At 42.6% G+C, this 15,244-nt stretch overlaps 1 protein-coding gene across 1 annotated transcript; it reads left to right on the top strand.

Annotated features, from left to right (window-relative positions):
* Window positions 1–418: 418 nt before the first annotated feature.
* LOC146624060 (A disintegrin and metalloproteinase with thrombospondin motifs 15-like) lies at window positions 419–13,107 on the top strand. The gene is made up of 8 exons (XM_085363644.1): window positions 419–1,548; window positions 6,240–6,372; window positions 6,500–6,667; window positions 8,406–8,689; window positions 8,790–8,967; window positions 9,067–9,239; window positions 11,472–11,647; window positions 11,793–13,107. Exons 1-8 carry the CDS (start codon window positions 619–621, stop codon window positions 12,583–12,585), a joined length of 2,835 nt encoding a protein of 944 aa, XP_085219770.1. The 5' UTR covers window positions 419–618; the 3' UTR covers window positions 12,586–13,107.
* The last annotated feature ends 2,137 nt before the right edge of the window (window positions 13,108–15,244 follow it).

Genomic DNA, 15,244 nt, shown 5'->3' with positions numbered 1-15,244 from the left:
TCCGGTGTTCCGTTAAACATGCAGTACTTGTAGCTCTTATTCGCCTTATGAACTACAAATGAAGTGCAGGGATTTCTGTTGAATATGCATGTGGCATTAAAGATTTTTATTCACTCCATGTGACCAAAAGCTAAAGATTTAATGGAGTAGTGGATGTGCAGTAGTCTGAGTGTAAAGTGCAAGATCTGCTAATTCACCATATTTTGTACGTTGTGACTTATTGATTGGCCTGTTTGATGAGTTTTAAGAGGCGGCAAGAAAAAAAAGAAAAAAAAAGAAGAAGAAGAAGAAGAAGAAGAAAAGGCTGAAGCTCATCCAATGAGCGCCTCGAAAGACTTCCCCCCAGCAAAGAAAGGTTGTGTTTCCATATTTTTACACATGACCAAATGCATAAGCTCCACACAAGGCAGCAGTCGACTGAGTACACACGTGGAGAATGACCAGGAGGAGTTTTCTCTGAGTGGACTTGTACGACCTGCACTGTTTTAGCGCTTTGGATTATGCTCTTCATCCCGATCCTCTCGCCGCCGCCACTGAGCTTGTAGATTCTTCATCATTCTGATTTTCTTTCTTCCCCCCCGTTGGTCATTGCAATCTTTGATTAATGCAAACATCGTCATGTTTATCAGATCAACTTTTCTCCTTTACTTTGTGGTCTCACTCTTAAAGCTCGCTCGTTGCATGGAGAGTGAACTTTGCTTCCCGATTAGAATGAATAGTGATGAAAGGACGGATTCTGATAACGACGTGGATTTCCTTAATAGAAAATATGTCCTAAAGATTAAAGCTTTCAAGCAGGAATTAGTGATCGATTTACAGCGAGACTCTAATTTCATTGCCCCTTCCATCTCTAACCAAGGCGCACTGTGGCTCTCCGATACCGATGTCACCACTGACCTGACCCGGTGTTTTTATTCTGGATATGTGAACGCTGATCAGTACTCTTATGCCGCTCTCAGTCTCTGCAAAGGTGTGCAAGGTGCATTTGGCTTCCACGGCTGGGAATATTTTATCAGCCCGGTACAAAATGACACCAGAAGCGCAGAGAGCGCGCACATCGTCCGGCGCAGAGCCAGCAACAACCTGAAGCCCAGCTCTACCTCCAGGTGCGCAGTGGACAGCGACATAAGCCTCCAGGCTGCGCAGTCCTTGGAGAAATACAAGCGACTGGCGGACCACAGCAATGTGACAGAAACGATGCTGAATAGGATGGGGAGAGCCAAAAGGTTCGCCTCAGTCCCCAGATACGTGGAGACGCTTGTTGTGGCGGACGAGTCCATGGCGAAATTCCACGGAGATGACTTAAAGCACTACCTCTTGACACTGATGGCAGTGGCAGCGAAGCTGTACAAGCATCCCAGCATCCTCAACTCCATCAGCATTACAGTTGTGAAGATCATGATTATATCCGAGGAGGACAAAGGACCCAAGGTGTCCGGGAACGCAGCCATGACGCTGCGGAACTTTTGCACTTGGCAAAAAAAGATGAACAAAAACAACGACAAGCATCCCGAGTACTGGGACACAGCTATTCTTTTCACCAGACAGGTAAAGAGAACTTTTAGTATCGTTCATGTTACACATGTTTGGGGTAAAACCAGAGCGGGATATGTTCTGTAAGCGCAATTACGCACAGAAAACGTAAATGTTTGTTTTTCGCACATGCATTGTGTCACCTTAATGAGTGACATACTGTAAAGCAACCTCTGATCTTGAGAAGGAAAATGTGCAATGTACTCTTATAACTTTGTGATAAGTAAAACTCCAGTTGACGCGTTTTTGATTTGCTCTGAAAACACTCTCCGCCTCTCGTGAACTCAGGGAGCATGCAGGCAGTCCACCAATAGCATCACAGCTTTGACACCAAGGCTGGGTCACACAGAGCTGAACAGAGCACCAGACTTGATTGCTCGTCATAGATCCTTAGAGGGCAGTTTTATAGACTTGCAAACCACCTCTGACTTCTCCCTGCACTCCCAAATATTTGCAAGATGACACAAGGTCAGAGATGAAGTCATTGCTCACATTCATTGGTCAGTGTGATGTATGCGCTTCCATTACCACTGTGAAAACTAGCAATAAAGCTGACAAGTCAGCCTAACTGATTTAGTTACAGTGAAAGTTTTTAGCTTGCAGTCACAAGGTCGTCTTAAAACCTGTGCTATCAGAGTTAAAAGAGCCAATGGTAACATAGTACTATTCTGTCAGCCTTAGTAGTACATAATGATAAGTGAACTATTGCTTGTTATACCTGCAAATTTACTGAATATAATGAGCGTCAGTGCCCTTGGGGATGTACTGTGTGGATGTGTTATTTTTCTCAGCTGTTCCCATTCTGCTGCAGCTGCCTGCTCCTCATTAAACAGGCCCCTGAAGGGATAGGATGGAGGGACTGAGGGTGGTGGCGGTGGGGTCCTTTGTGGATGTCAGAGTTACAGGCCTGCATGTTTTGGACTCACCTGTTCGCTTTATGTTGAAACAAACTCCTCCACATCAGCAGCTGGACTGCATCTTTCCCTGGCAATTCTTCAGTCTGTCACATGCTTCCTCCATTTCTTTTGCCACGGTGGTTCTGCACAAGTTTTTACAGTATGTCCTAGCTGAATAGATATCGACAGCTTAAGATGGTCAGCATTTTCCATAAAAGTGTTCCAAAAACAAGAATGTTACAAGAATGTAACATTCAGCTTTAAACATCAGCTTTAAACATCAGTTTAAAGCTGATGTTATAAACTCTGCAGCCACTTGACACGACCCAAGTCAGCTTGGAGAGTCACAAGGATGTAATTTACTATATAAAGCAAAAAGACAGGCATCAAGCAATCAAAGGTTTAGTGAGGTGTAACAAGTGCAGGGATTCAGAAAAAAGCCTCCTTTTAACACAGCAGGTTGAACAAAGGAATCTCACCTCTAACCATTGTGTGTTGAACAACAGATTCCTGGTGTAATATCACATATAAAGTGTATACAAAACAAAACATGGAGTTTATGAGCGAATGCTAACATAGTGTACAAATGAAAAGTCTAAACAGTGGCTTGTGGTGCATAAAACTTTCTTTACAGTACCACCCAATCAAACTCATGCTCAACACCAGGAATCTAGAGGATACAGGCCTTCACTGACCTTTTACAGTCAGTTTCATATTGAATCTATTAGCACAATCACTGTTTCCTGAAGCAATAAATAAAATAGTGGGGTTTGCAAACATGTACCTAACAAGCTCTAAATATTTCAAGGTCCGGTGTACTGCATGAGAGGCCTTTACTGATCATGAGATTGTAGTTAAACCTGTCAGGCTTTGTTCACTGCAATTAGATTGACATATATTTTTTCCTTTTTTATTTTCTTCTCAGTTTAGGCCTAAACGGTCTCCCCTCTTAAACTCAAGGATTCTGCTGACATGTCTGCTAACAATTCTGCTACATCATGACACAATGACTTTAAGTCTGTCCAATTAGTGAGTAGTATTTTCCTTTGTTTACTACAGTTTTTAACAGATATTTCAAAGCCCATTCATTCTCCACTTAACACCAGCCCATTGTGTAATTTTGTAGGTTTTATGAAGACCAACTCTGTGTTGTCCGGAGGCAACTGCGGTTGTCCCGAAACAGTATAGTCAGCGTGATTTTTGTGCAAAGAATGCCGCAAAGTGCGCTAAGTTGCACAGAATGTTTATTGTAGGAGAGCAGCCAAAAGATAAAATCTGACCATAAATCTGCTAGAATGCAAGTTCCCCCGGGGAGAGAGGAGGTGACTGTACTTTAGCTCACAGCCTTTTCTTACATGATAGATAATGGGCTGAGAAAGAAAAGAGCTCACCAAAGAATGTCCAGATGTCATAAACTCGGTCCAGGATACTGCATCAGACCTATAAAACTCTGAGATGCACCTTTTTCAAAGCTTTTTGAATATTGTTTCCAAAGCACAAACAGGTAACAGGCTGGACGGGATTTAAAAGCAATAAAATCTGTACACAAAACAAAATGGGAATTTTAGTCCGCTGAGGTAAGTATTGTTTTTCTATTCTTTTTGTTAATTCGCAGGAACACCAAAATTGCAAAGACAGATGACAGATGTGGGAAGTAGGTCATAGCAAACAACAAACTCATTGACTTGGGTGTTTCTTCTCCCCTGTTCATCTTGCAGTTCTTCTATTTTTTTTTACTGAAATGGCCCAAACTTTCAGATGTCCTCCAAGCACATGAGGACATCTGGATTAGATTTGCACTGGTGTACAATTGTGGTTTTGTGGTTTATTCTAGGAATGATTTGTCATAGCACTCGAGGTCTTCACTTGGCCCCGTGTTTAATGGTTACATTAAGCACGGCTGAGGATTGCAGGGGCTGCAGGAGACTCAGCTGGTGTTTTATCTGTAACAGCTGACCACCACTGGTTTTCTGTGTTTTGGGGTATGTAGGGACAGTGCTGTTTAGGGAACAGGCAGATGGGTGGTTCTTTGCAGCGGTTACTGCCGAAGTTGTCCTGTGATTAGGAGGTTCAGCTCCAAATGCATACTCGCTAAGACTGGATTTTAAAACCTGTGGTAGAGAAATAGGTCATCTGGAAACTCTGCTCTGGCATGGAAATGTTATGGTTGGGGTTATTTAAATTACCTCATAGGAGAAGGTGTGCTCTAAACACTGTTTCCCACTAAAAAGATTTAAAGACTGGGTGGTGGAAAGCAGTGCTTGACACGACTGAATAATTTCCCAATTTCTTAAACGAAGATCTTGCTGCGATGACATCAAGACAACATAAAGGATAATTTAATAATTGTACTTTCATAAACTGGACATGATTTCAACCGGCCTAATAGCATCGCACTCAGACAAGTTAATTGTCGACGTCTGGGAACAAGGTGACATCACCACAAAAAAGCCAGACAGGGCAAGAATGAGGATAAGCTGCAGTCCAGTTTCAAACAAACTTCAATCTCTGAGAAAGAAAAATGCAGACCAATAACAGATTCATAACCCAAACTGTCTGAGGTCACGCTGATCACTTGAAAATAAATGTCTTGGTAAATGGCCTGTATTTGTATAGCGCTTTACTTAGTCCCTATGGACCCCAAAGCGCTTTACACTACTTTCAGTCATCCACCCATTCACACACTGGTGATGGCAAGCTACATTGTAGCCACGGCTGCCCTGGGGCGCACTGACAGAGGCGAGGCTACCAGACACTGGCACCACCAGACCCTCTCCTCTGACCACCACCAGTAGGCAACAGGTGAAGTGTCTTGCCCAAGGACACAACGACCAAGGCTATCGGAGCCGGGACTCGAACCGGCAACCTTCCGATTACAAGACAAACTGCCAACTCTTGAGCCATCTTGTGTGAATAACCTTTATTTAGCTTTGTCACACTTTCCCATAACACTGCAAATAACTCAGTGGGAGCCATTCTGTGATCATCGACAGAAATCATTGTCTAATTTAGCTACAACTGGATTTTATGTTATCTTAAAAATACATCAAATGCCATTATCAAAACAAAGTGGAGTGTCTTAGGCCGCTGTGCTGTTTAAATGTTTGGCACACAGTTGTTACCACTTTGATTTACCGTTAATCCACTGCAGCCCATTTTGTTTCTCAGTATCACACATCAAAGACCAATAACAAGTGACACAATTACAATCATGAAGCAATAATCTTGAATAAAATGAAACTGAAATATATAAAATAAAAAGTTTACCTATTGAAATAATTAATCATTACGAAAAATGTGCTTCCATTTGATCAGAGTCCATTAAATTAAATGTTTTACATTTTACTTATGTAGCAAAATCACATGGAAAAATTACATGTAATTCAATTAGTTAAGGTCAGCATTTTGGGCATCATTTTTTTTCTAGTGTACCGAACAAAGTTGCCAAAAAAGCAGCTAAAAACACAAATATGTTGACCTTAAACAACACTTACTCCTTGTTGTGTAAAATAGGCAGCTAAAGTATGTTAATGAGTTTTTAACTCAATGAAAAGGGTGTTAATATGTCAGCGGTAAATTTATAAATAGTACCCACTACCCAGAAGTGACTAAAACGATAAATGAAGACAAATATTGTAACTCTCTTTGTGTCTCTGTGTCATAGAGAGACAAACTTAGCTTGGCTAGCCTTGAGCACCATTGTGATTCAGACTTTGGTTAAGAGGAAGGATGGATGCAAGCCCATGTTTGACTTTGCCTTTAGCTGTCATTGTTTCAGATGTAATCATGCTAATGTCTTTTTTCATCCAGGACCTCTGCGGCGCCTCCACCTGTGACACACTTGGCATGGCAGATGTTGGCACCATGTGCGACCCCAAGAGGAGCTGCTCTGTAATCGAAGACGACGGCCTTCCTTCAGCTTTCACCACTGCTCATGAGCTCGGTATGCTCCGTCGACGTCATCCTTCATTCAGTCCACATTAATATCTCAGTGTCCCTGAAAGTGTATATGCATAATCACAGTCTGTGCACTCATGAAAGACATCTGAGATCTCACTCCCTCTCCACAGGGCATGTGTTCAACATGCCACATGACAATGTGAGATCCTGTGAGGACCTGTTCGGAAAAATGCAGGAGAACCACATGATGTCACCCACACTTATTCAGATCAACCGTACCAGCCCCTGGTCCCCCTGCAGTGCCGCAATCATCACTGAATTTCTGGACGGCGGGCATGGTGAGTACTCTTGACCTCTGACCTCAGTGTTTCCAGCCTGAAAGCAGCCTCATAGCATGCTTGAAAAGGTCGAAAGCCAGAGTTGGATAGATAGTTGTAAACAATCTTGAAGCAGTAATGACTTACAAACATACAGCAAGGCATTGTCCTCACTGTGTTGGTCACACTGCTGTGTTTTGTTCAAATGACAACCGTGCTTTTGTTTTTGAAGAGCAAGCCCTGATTCCAAACATTACTGAAATCATTTTTTGGATAAATGCAAGCGAGAGAATGGATTCATTTCAATATCCACCTATGCTTGATTTCTCACATCTGCCAAACCTCTCTTAAAAAACAGGCTTGCAATAGCCAAGAAGAAATTCATTCATTTGGATGCAGATTTTTTGCCAAACAGGACAGACCACAGCACTTGGCCTTGGAGCAATTCTAAACTTTTATTTTAAAACTGCCCCCACATCTGTCCCAAATTACAGGCCTTTTTGTCTGGGGAGAGTCACCACAGCGGTTTGGACCACTAAGTGTATCTGCACAATGTTTCCCATGCAGGTTTACTCCAAATAGACATTTTTTGTTTGTTGCTTCTCTCTATTCATTTTGGAAATAATCTGTGGACAAAAGTACTAGTTTAGAGGAATATCAGGGAGTGATTTCTGTGACAGCATCGTAACCTGGTTTCTCCTGGCCATCTGTCATAAATCTAAACTTCAAAAAGCAGTGGGGTGGAAAAAGCATGTTACCACATGCTTGTGGTAATTTTCATTCAGCGCTGTGTCCAGACCTATTTGTAACCTGTTTAAACACACACACACCACCAGCTATTGTTTCCATGATTGCTCTATGGAGAGAGACTAGGAAGGAAGAGATGAGGTTGAGCTTATTTGGCGTAGAGTGATTTGTTTGTACAGCATTGCCTTATCTGATAATCAGTGTGTTTTTCTGCTACATCTGTGGGACTGTTACCACCGCACCGCAGTTCGCTTATAATGTGCTGCGAATTCACCACAACATGAATGGCATACTCAACAGTTCAAGTGGGGGAACCCAGTTTTTCCAAGCGCAGATTAATGTGTTTGTATGTGAAAATTCCCCATAAGAGTGCGAAGTTCTGCATGTTTCTGGGGGATAAAAAAACTTCTCCTGGAAACCTTTTTCATCCACTCATGTTGGCCTTTCGTGATTCCATTTTGCACCTACTTGCCAAACTCTTCCTAATATTAGTCTGTTCCCAGAAAGGTATGTATTTGTAGCTTTTGATGCCTTTGACTTTTGCAGCACTATCTAGCTTCATATCCTTTTTATCAATATTCTAGTCTAACTGCAAGTCATGCAACAAGGCTGGGATGGAAAATAAGAGGAGAGGCTTGTGGGTTTTTAGGGGGAGTTTGAGGAAGGGACTGGGGTGGGGATGACTGTGTGTGGTGTGCTCATGCATGTTTCTGTGTGTGTGGCATACATTGCATATACTGCATCAAAGGCCAAATCACAAGGGCAATGACTGCTTCCTGTGCCCACCCACAATCCCACCCACCACAACACAACATGCAGAAAAAGCACACATTTAATGAAGAGGACCATATAAATATTTGAGAATAAGCATAAACACATTGTTTTTCATTGTGTTTTTCGTGCATTTGTGTATTTTGGTTGCATCTTTTATACCTGTGTGTCATAAAGTCTCCACAGAAGAAGAAGGTCATACTGCGTCGTTGTGTGGCTTATTGAATCTCCCTCTTCTTAGGTGATTGTTTGCTCGACCAGCCTCAGAAACCGCTAGTCCTACCTGACACGCTGCCAGGATCATCCTACAAGCTCGAACGCCAGTGTGAGCTCGCCTTTGGTGAAGGCTCTAAGCCTTGTCCCTTCATGCAGCCGCCATGCAGTCGTTTGTGGTGCACTGGAAAGTCCAGCGGACATTTAGTGTGTATGACTCGGCACTTTCCCTGGGCAGATGGCACTCAGTGTGGGGACGGACAGGTCTGCGACCGAGGGGTCTGCACTGACAAGCAGTTTCACAACTTGAAGGTAAGATTCAAGCAGTTCTTTCTGTCAGGACATACCTTTATGAGGATATGAATAATAATAGTATTTATTTGCATTTTTATTTATGCATTCTTATTTTCAGGTGGACGGCCGCTGGGGCAAGTGGGGACTGTTCAGTACCTGTTCACGCACATGTGGTGGTGGTGTCCAGCTGTCAAAAAGAGAGTGTAACAACCCAGTTCCATCAAATGGGGGTAAATACTGCCAAGGAGTTCGGGTCAAATACCGCTCTTGCAACCTGAACAGCTGCCCTGACACAGGTACAAATCTCTCAACACAGACAAGTATATCCAGTTACGTATTTATGCTAGAGCAATCCCACCTCTCACCTTGTATGTCGTCCCTCCTTCTCTGTGTAGGTAAGACATACCGTGAAGAGCAGTGTGAGAGTAGCGGCCAGAGATTCAGCAGTAACCGTATCAGCCACTCAGTGGTGTGGATACCAAAGTACTCTGGAGTGTCCCTCAGTGACAGGTGCAAACTAATCTGCAGGGCTAATGGTACGGGCTACTTCAACGTCCTGGAATCAAAGGTAAGAATAAGGTGCACTCGAGAGACAGAAAATCTGATTGACGATCAGTCAAAAGTCAAAATACATTAGCACTTAAAATCCTTTTATTTTTAGAGGCAGCGATAGCAAAGAGAATATATGTCATCCAGCTGCCTCTGGTCTCTGAACAGAGCAGGGGAAAGAATGAAGAAGAGGAGGAGGAGGACAGTTTATCTTTTTCAGATAGCAGGGCGTAGAGTGAGCTTTTGCAGCAGAGAGACAGAGTTCGCACTTCAGTCCATCAAATCAGCTGAGAAGGAGCAGATAGGGAGAACTCAGGGGACACGTAGATCAGCTCAGCACAGGTCAGCTGGATGTTTTAACCACTGACTCACAGCTTTAAAAGTTAGCCGGCAGCAGGCTTTATGTAGAATTTAGTTTAAAAAATGCGCTGAAGTTAATAGTTAAGGATGAAAAAACCTTGCACACTTTTTCTATATCACATTTGCATACACACTGGAAATAGGGCTGATCTCAAAACATGCACTATACTATGACATTCTGTGTACGCTTACGAAGTCATGTAGGTAGTTTACCTGATATAACAAATACAGGGAGTGCAGAATTATTAGGCAAGTTGTATTTTTGAGGAATAATTTTATTATTGAACAACAACCATGTTCTCAATGAACCCAAAAAACTCATCAATATCAAAGCTGAATGTTTTTGGAAGTAGTTTTTAGTTTGTTTTTAGTTTTAGCTATTTTAGGGGGATATCTGTGTGTGCAGGTGACTATTACTGTGCATAATTATTAGGCAACTTAACAAAAAACAAATATATACCCATTTCAATTATTTATTTTTACCAGTGAAACCAATATAACATCTCCACATTCACAAATATACATTTCTGACATTCAAAAACAAAACAAAAACAAATCAGCGACCAATATAGCCACCTTTCTTTGCAAGGAGACTCAAAAGCCTGCCATCCATGGATTCTGTCAGTGTTTTGATCTGTTCACCATCAACATTGCGTGCAGCAGCAACCACAGCCTCCCAGACACTGTTCAGAGAGGTGCACTGTTTTCCCTCCTTGTAAATCTCACATTTGATGATGGACCACAGGTTCTCAATGGGGATCAGATCAGGTGAACAAGGAGGCCATGTCATTAGTTTTTCTTCTTTTATACCCTTTCTTGCCAGCCACGTTGTGGAGTACTTGGACGCGTGTGATGGAGCATTGTCCTGCATGGAAATCATGTTTTTCTTGAACGATGCAGACTTCTTCCTGTACCACTGATTGAAGAAGGTGTCTTCCAGAAACTGGCAGTAGGACTGGGAGTTGAGCTTGACTCCATCCTCAACCTGAAAAGGCCCCACAAGCTCATCTTTGATGATACCAGCCCAAACCAGTACTCCACCTCCACCTTGCTGGCGTCTGAGTCGGACTGGAGCTCTCTGCCCTTTACCAATCCAGCCATGGGCCCATCCATCTGGCCCATCAAGACTCACTCTCATTTCATCAGTCCATAAAACCTTAGAAAAACCAGTCTTGAGATATGTCTTGGCCCAGTCTTGAAGTTTCAGCTTGTGTGTCTTGTTCAGTGGTGGTCGTCTTTCAGCCTTTCTTACCTTGGCCATGTCTCTGAGTATTGCACACCTTGTGCTTTTGGGCACTCCAGTGATGTTGCAGCTCTGAAATATGGCCGAACTGGTGGCAAGTGGCATCTTGGCAGCTGCACGCTTGACTTTTCTCAGTTCATGGGCAGTTATTTTGCACCTTGGTTTTTCCACACGCTTCTTGCGACCCTGTTGACTACTTTGAATGAAACGCTTGATTGTTCGATGATCACGCTTCAGAAGCTTTGCAATTTTTAGACTGCTGCATCCCTCTGCAAGATATCTCACTATTTTTGACTTTTCTGAGCCTGTCAAGTCCTTCTTTTGACCCATTTTGCCAAAGGAAAGGACGTTGCCTAATAATTATGCACACCTGGTATAGGGTGTTGATGTCATTAGACCACACCCCTTCTCATTACAGAGATGCACATCACCTAATATGCTTAATTGGTAGTAGGCTTTCGAGCCTATACAGCTTGGAGTAAGACAACATGCATGAAGAGGATGATGTGGACAAAATACTCATTTGCCTAATAATTCTGCACTCCCTGTAGTTTATTGTCCCAGTATAAAAGGAACAAGTGAACTCATTTGTAACAGTTTTTTGATGTGAATGCAGAAGCTAACGCTTCGTGTGTTTTTACATCCAAGGTTGTTGATGGGACTCCATGTTCACCAGATTCCACGGGAGTGTGTGTCCAGGGGAAGTGCATTAAGACCGGCTGTGACAGCAAAATTGGCTCCACTAAAAAGTTTGATAATTGTGGAATCTGTGGAGGTGACAACAAGGGCTGCAAGAAAGTGTCTGGACTCTTCACAAAGCCTGTGTGAGTATCACTATGTCATCATGGGACGGGCTCTACAAAGCGTTGCTTAGGTCATTCTTTTTCCCCCACTCACTTCAACATAACTTTATCATTTTCGCTCCATTATTACAAGCCCCCACTGACTCTAAAATGTTTTGGCTTGCAGGCATGGCTACAACTTCGTTGTCATGTTGCCAGTGGGTGCAGCCAATATAGACATCCGCCAGCGAGGCTACAAGGGAATGGTCAGTGATGATAACTACTTGGCCGTGAAGAACAGTGACAGCCATTACCTGCTCAATGGGAACTACATAGTGTCAACTGGCGAGAAGGACATCTTTGTAAAGGGAAGCTTGCTGCGCTACAGTGGCACAGTCGGCCTCTCCGAGACCATACAGGCCATGAAGCCCTTGGGAGAAGCCCTGACGGTGGAGGTCCTGTGTGCAGGCAAGTTGACACCTCCTCGCATCCGCTACTCCTTCTACCTCGCCCGTCAGGTCAAGGAAGACAAGACTCTGAAGAAGAATGAGAGGGTAAACTCTCAAAACAGTGTCCTGGGTGAAGATAGTGTCAAGGAGAAAGACACAGATACCCTAAAGATGTCTTACAAAAAGGAGGAGCCCATTCTGGACAAGTGGGTTACCACAGGCTGGGATGATTGCTCCGTTTCCTGCGGCCGTGGGATCCAGAGGAGGATGATGCAGTGTTTGAAACCAGACGGGAAGCCAGGGTGGAACTGTGACTCTTCGCACAGACCTCCAGCCACCAGGGTTTGTGAAGGGCCGTGTCCTGAGTGGTATATTGGCCAGTGGTCACCGTGCTCCATAACCTGCGGGAAGGGCTTCAAGAGACGACCACTGCACTGCCAAAGCCAAACTGGGCATCTTCTCACAAGAGATCACTGCACTGGCGTTCGTAAACCACAGGAGCTGGACTTCTGTAACATGACGCCTTGCTAGTAACTTAAACCTATAAGCGACACAAGTGTTTTTTTTTCTGTTTTAAAAGGGTGAATTGATTCCATCTGCAAGTATCTTTTCTATCTGTCAGACATGGATTTTTCCACTTGGGCTGTTAGAGGATGATGGACACCTGCTTGGAAGAATATCAACACTCAAACCTGGAAGATGAATGCTGAAAGTTATCTTTCACTGCCACTTTGTTTAAGCATTATTCAGGAGTACGTTTTATGGCAATACAAGATAATCAAGGTCAAATAAAATTTAGTTGAATTCCTTGTACTGTCAGCAGATACAGAATGTCCATTTGCAAGCAATCAATCTAGTTTACCTTTTGAGTCTGGAACCCATTTCATGTCATAATACTTTAACTGTGCAGGCTGCAGATTAGTGAAAGCTGTGGGTAGTTTACAAAACGACTCCAGTCATTTTTCAAATAGCAACTATACCAAGAGTGACATGTATGAATAACAGTTTGACTAAAACATAGTTTCAAAATATCTCACGCATGTTTATGTTTTATCGGCCATCTTTTTTTTTTTTTTTGAATCACAAGGAATTTTAAAATCTTCCAACTGATTCTGAAATGAAACTGATATCATTTTCATTGCTGTGTGAATACTTATGTGGCACTGTTTATTCCTACCACCACCCGTTTACAGTTTGGTAGTTAACTCCTGCAGTCAATCAAGACTGCTATTACTGCGACGTTTTAGGAGTTAAAGATGCAAAACATACGATTATCATGTAGCCAGGATTTCTTCAAAACATGAACAGAGATCACCTTCGTTGTACACATCATGTTTCAATTTAAGGTTGAATATGAAGTCACACTGACTAAACAACACAGGCCAGGAAACACTGACCTAAGATAGCGGCCTAGCCAGATACTATAAACACGCAAATACACACAGACTGCATTGAGATCCTCTCTCTCGTGATCACTTCCTTCATTTGACCTCAGCAACATTATTCGTAGTTCATAGTGTTCAGCCAGTCGTGAAGCCTGTTAAGTCATGCTCGTCCGGCACAGTTAGCACAGCTAATTTATTATCAATATAACAATAACACAATCACAGACAGAATGTGTTTTCCTGGATCCCCATCTTCTTATGGCCTCACAGCCTGAGCCAAGCTGTTCTGTCGACAGACTCGGAATCCTGTAATCCATTATGTTCTGTTTTATTTGAAGGGGTCACATTCACCGGTCCAACATCCGACTACAGGGTAAGTCTCATGTTAGTTGGCTGTTTTTTTGTTTGTTTGTTTTTAAATCCGCTTTTGCACTTTGTACAGCAAAAGAAACCAATGACTTACACAGGCTGTACTGTATACTATGTATACATTTATTCAGCTCTGTGCAAAAAATAATGTAAATACTCTTTTTTTAAAAAATCTTTTTTTTTTTACACAGGCATTTGTAATGGTCTTTGAGACTAGTGTATTTATTCCAAAAATAAAGTCATTACCGTTGTAACTGATGCTTTGTTTTTCTTTTCTCAACTCTGTAGATATATAATGTCAATATCAGTCTTCATTCGGTTGGTGAAAGACGTCCGCTTTTCACAATAGACTGTAAAAAGGTGGACATAGCCAAAGTCATCTTGCTTTAATTTTTAGGGAAGGTGAATATTAGTCAACTGCCTCTGGCTTCTAAGCAAGCTAGTAAGCTTATTCACAAAGGTGCTTCCACGGACTCTGTGGGTGCATTGCCCAGGATACCTGTTAACTAGTGCTGCAAGGGGCCTCTCTGAGTGGAGTTCTGTTCTCCCTGCGCCGGCTTCTGGCTTCCTCCCACAGTCCAAAGACATAAACGAGATGAGATCATGTGACAATAAACTGGCTGTAGGTGTGAATGTTTGTCTGTCTCTGTGTTAGCCTAGCTTGTCCAGGATGTACCATGCCTCTTGCTGTATAACAGCTGAGATATGCTCCTGTGACCTTGAATTGGACACACAGAAGATGGATGGTAATATACAAAAAATATACAAAAAAAATATATATATATATATATATATATATATATATATATATATATATATATATATATATATATATATATATATATATATATATATATATATATATATATATTAGGGGTGCAACGATACTCGTATCGATATTGAACCATTCGATACAGTGATTTCGGTTAGGTACGCATATGTATCGAACAATACAAAATTTGTAATTTATTTTATCAACTTTCCTTCTGACGATGCTGTCTGTGTTGAGCGCTCAGTGGATCTCCGTTCGACTACTCCGCCTAGGTTGCACTGTCAAGCGCAGATCCACTGAGCGTTCAACACAGACAGCATTGCCAGAAGGAAGAGCGCAGGGCAAGCTAGCGAGACAGAAGTTAAGCTCTCCTTGCAACATGGCAAATTGAACCTCCCCCACCCTCATTCAGATCTGGCGTTTGGAATTATTTTGGTTTTCATGTGACGTATGACCCTGAAGGTAAGCGCGTCATGGACTAAAGTAAAACAGTATGTTGGATGTGCCACGCAATGGTCAATTACATGGGTGGGAACTAGTGTGTTAGCGCAGTTAGCTCGTTAATGTGTTGGCCGTCTAGCCCCACGCACGGGGGGATCAGGGGTAGCTCGTTAACGGAGATTTGCCGTGTTGTGGCGTTAACGTCATTTCAACGAGATTAACG

This window comes from Diplotaxodon limnothrissa, linkage group LG10, assembly GCF_057381915.1.
Source record: "Diplotaxodon limnothrissa isolate DT_005_m linkage group LG10, D_limnothrissa_male_GT1.1, whole genome shotgun sequence".
In the NCBI taxonomy this organism is placed as follows: domain Eukaryota; kingdom Metazoa; phylum Chordata; class Actinopteri; order Cichliformes; family Cichlidae; genus Diplotaxodon; species Diplotaxodon limnothrissa.
The sequence above is the reverse complement of the archived record's forward strand: the minus strand, read 5'-3'. Positions and strand labels throughout refer to the sequence as shown.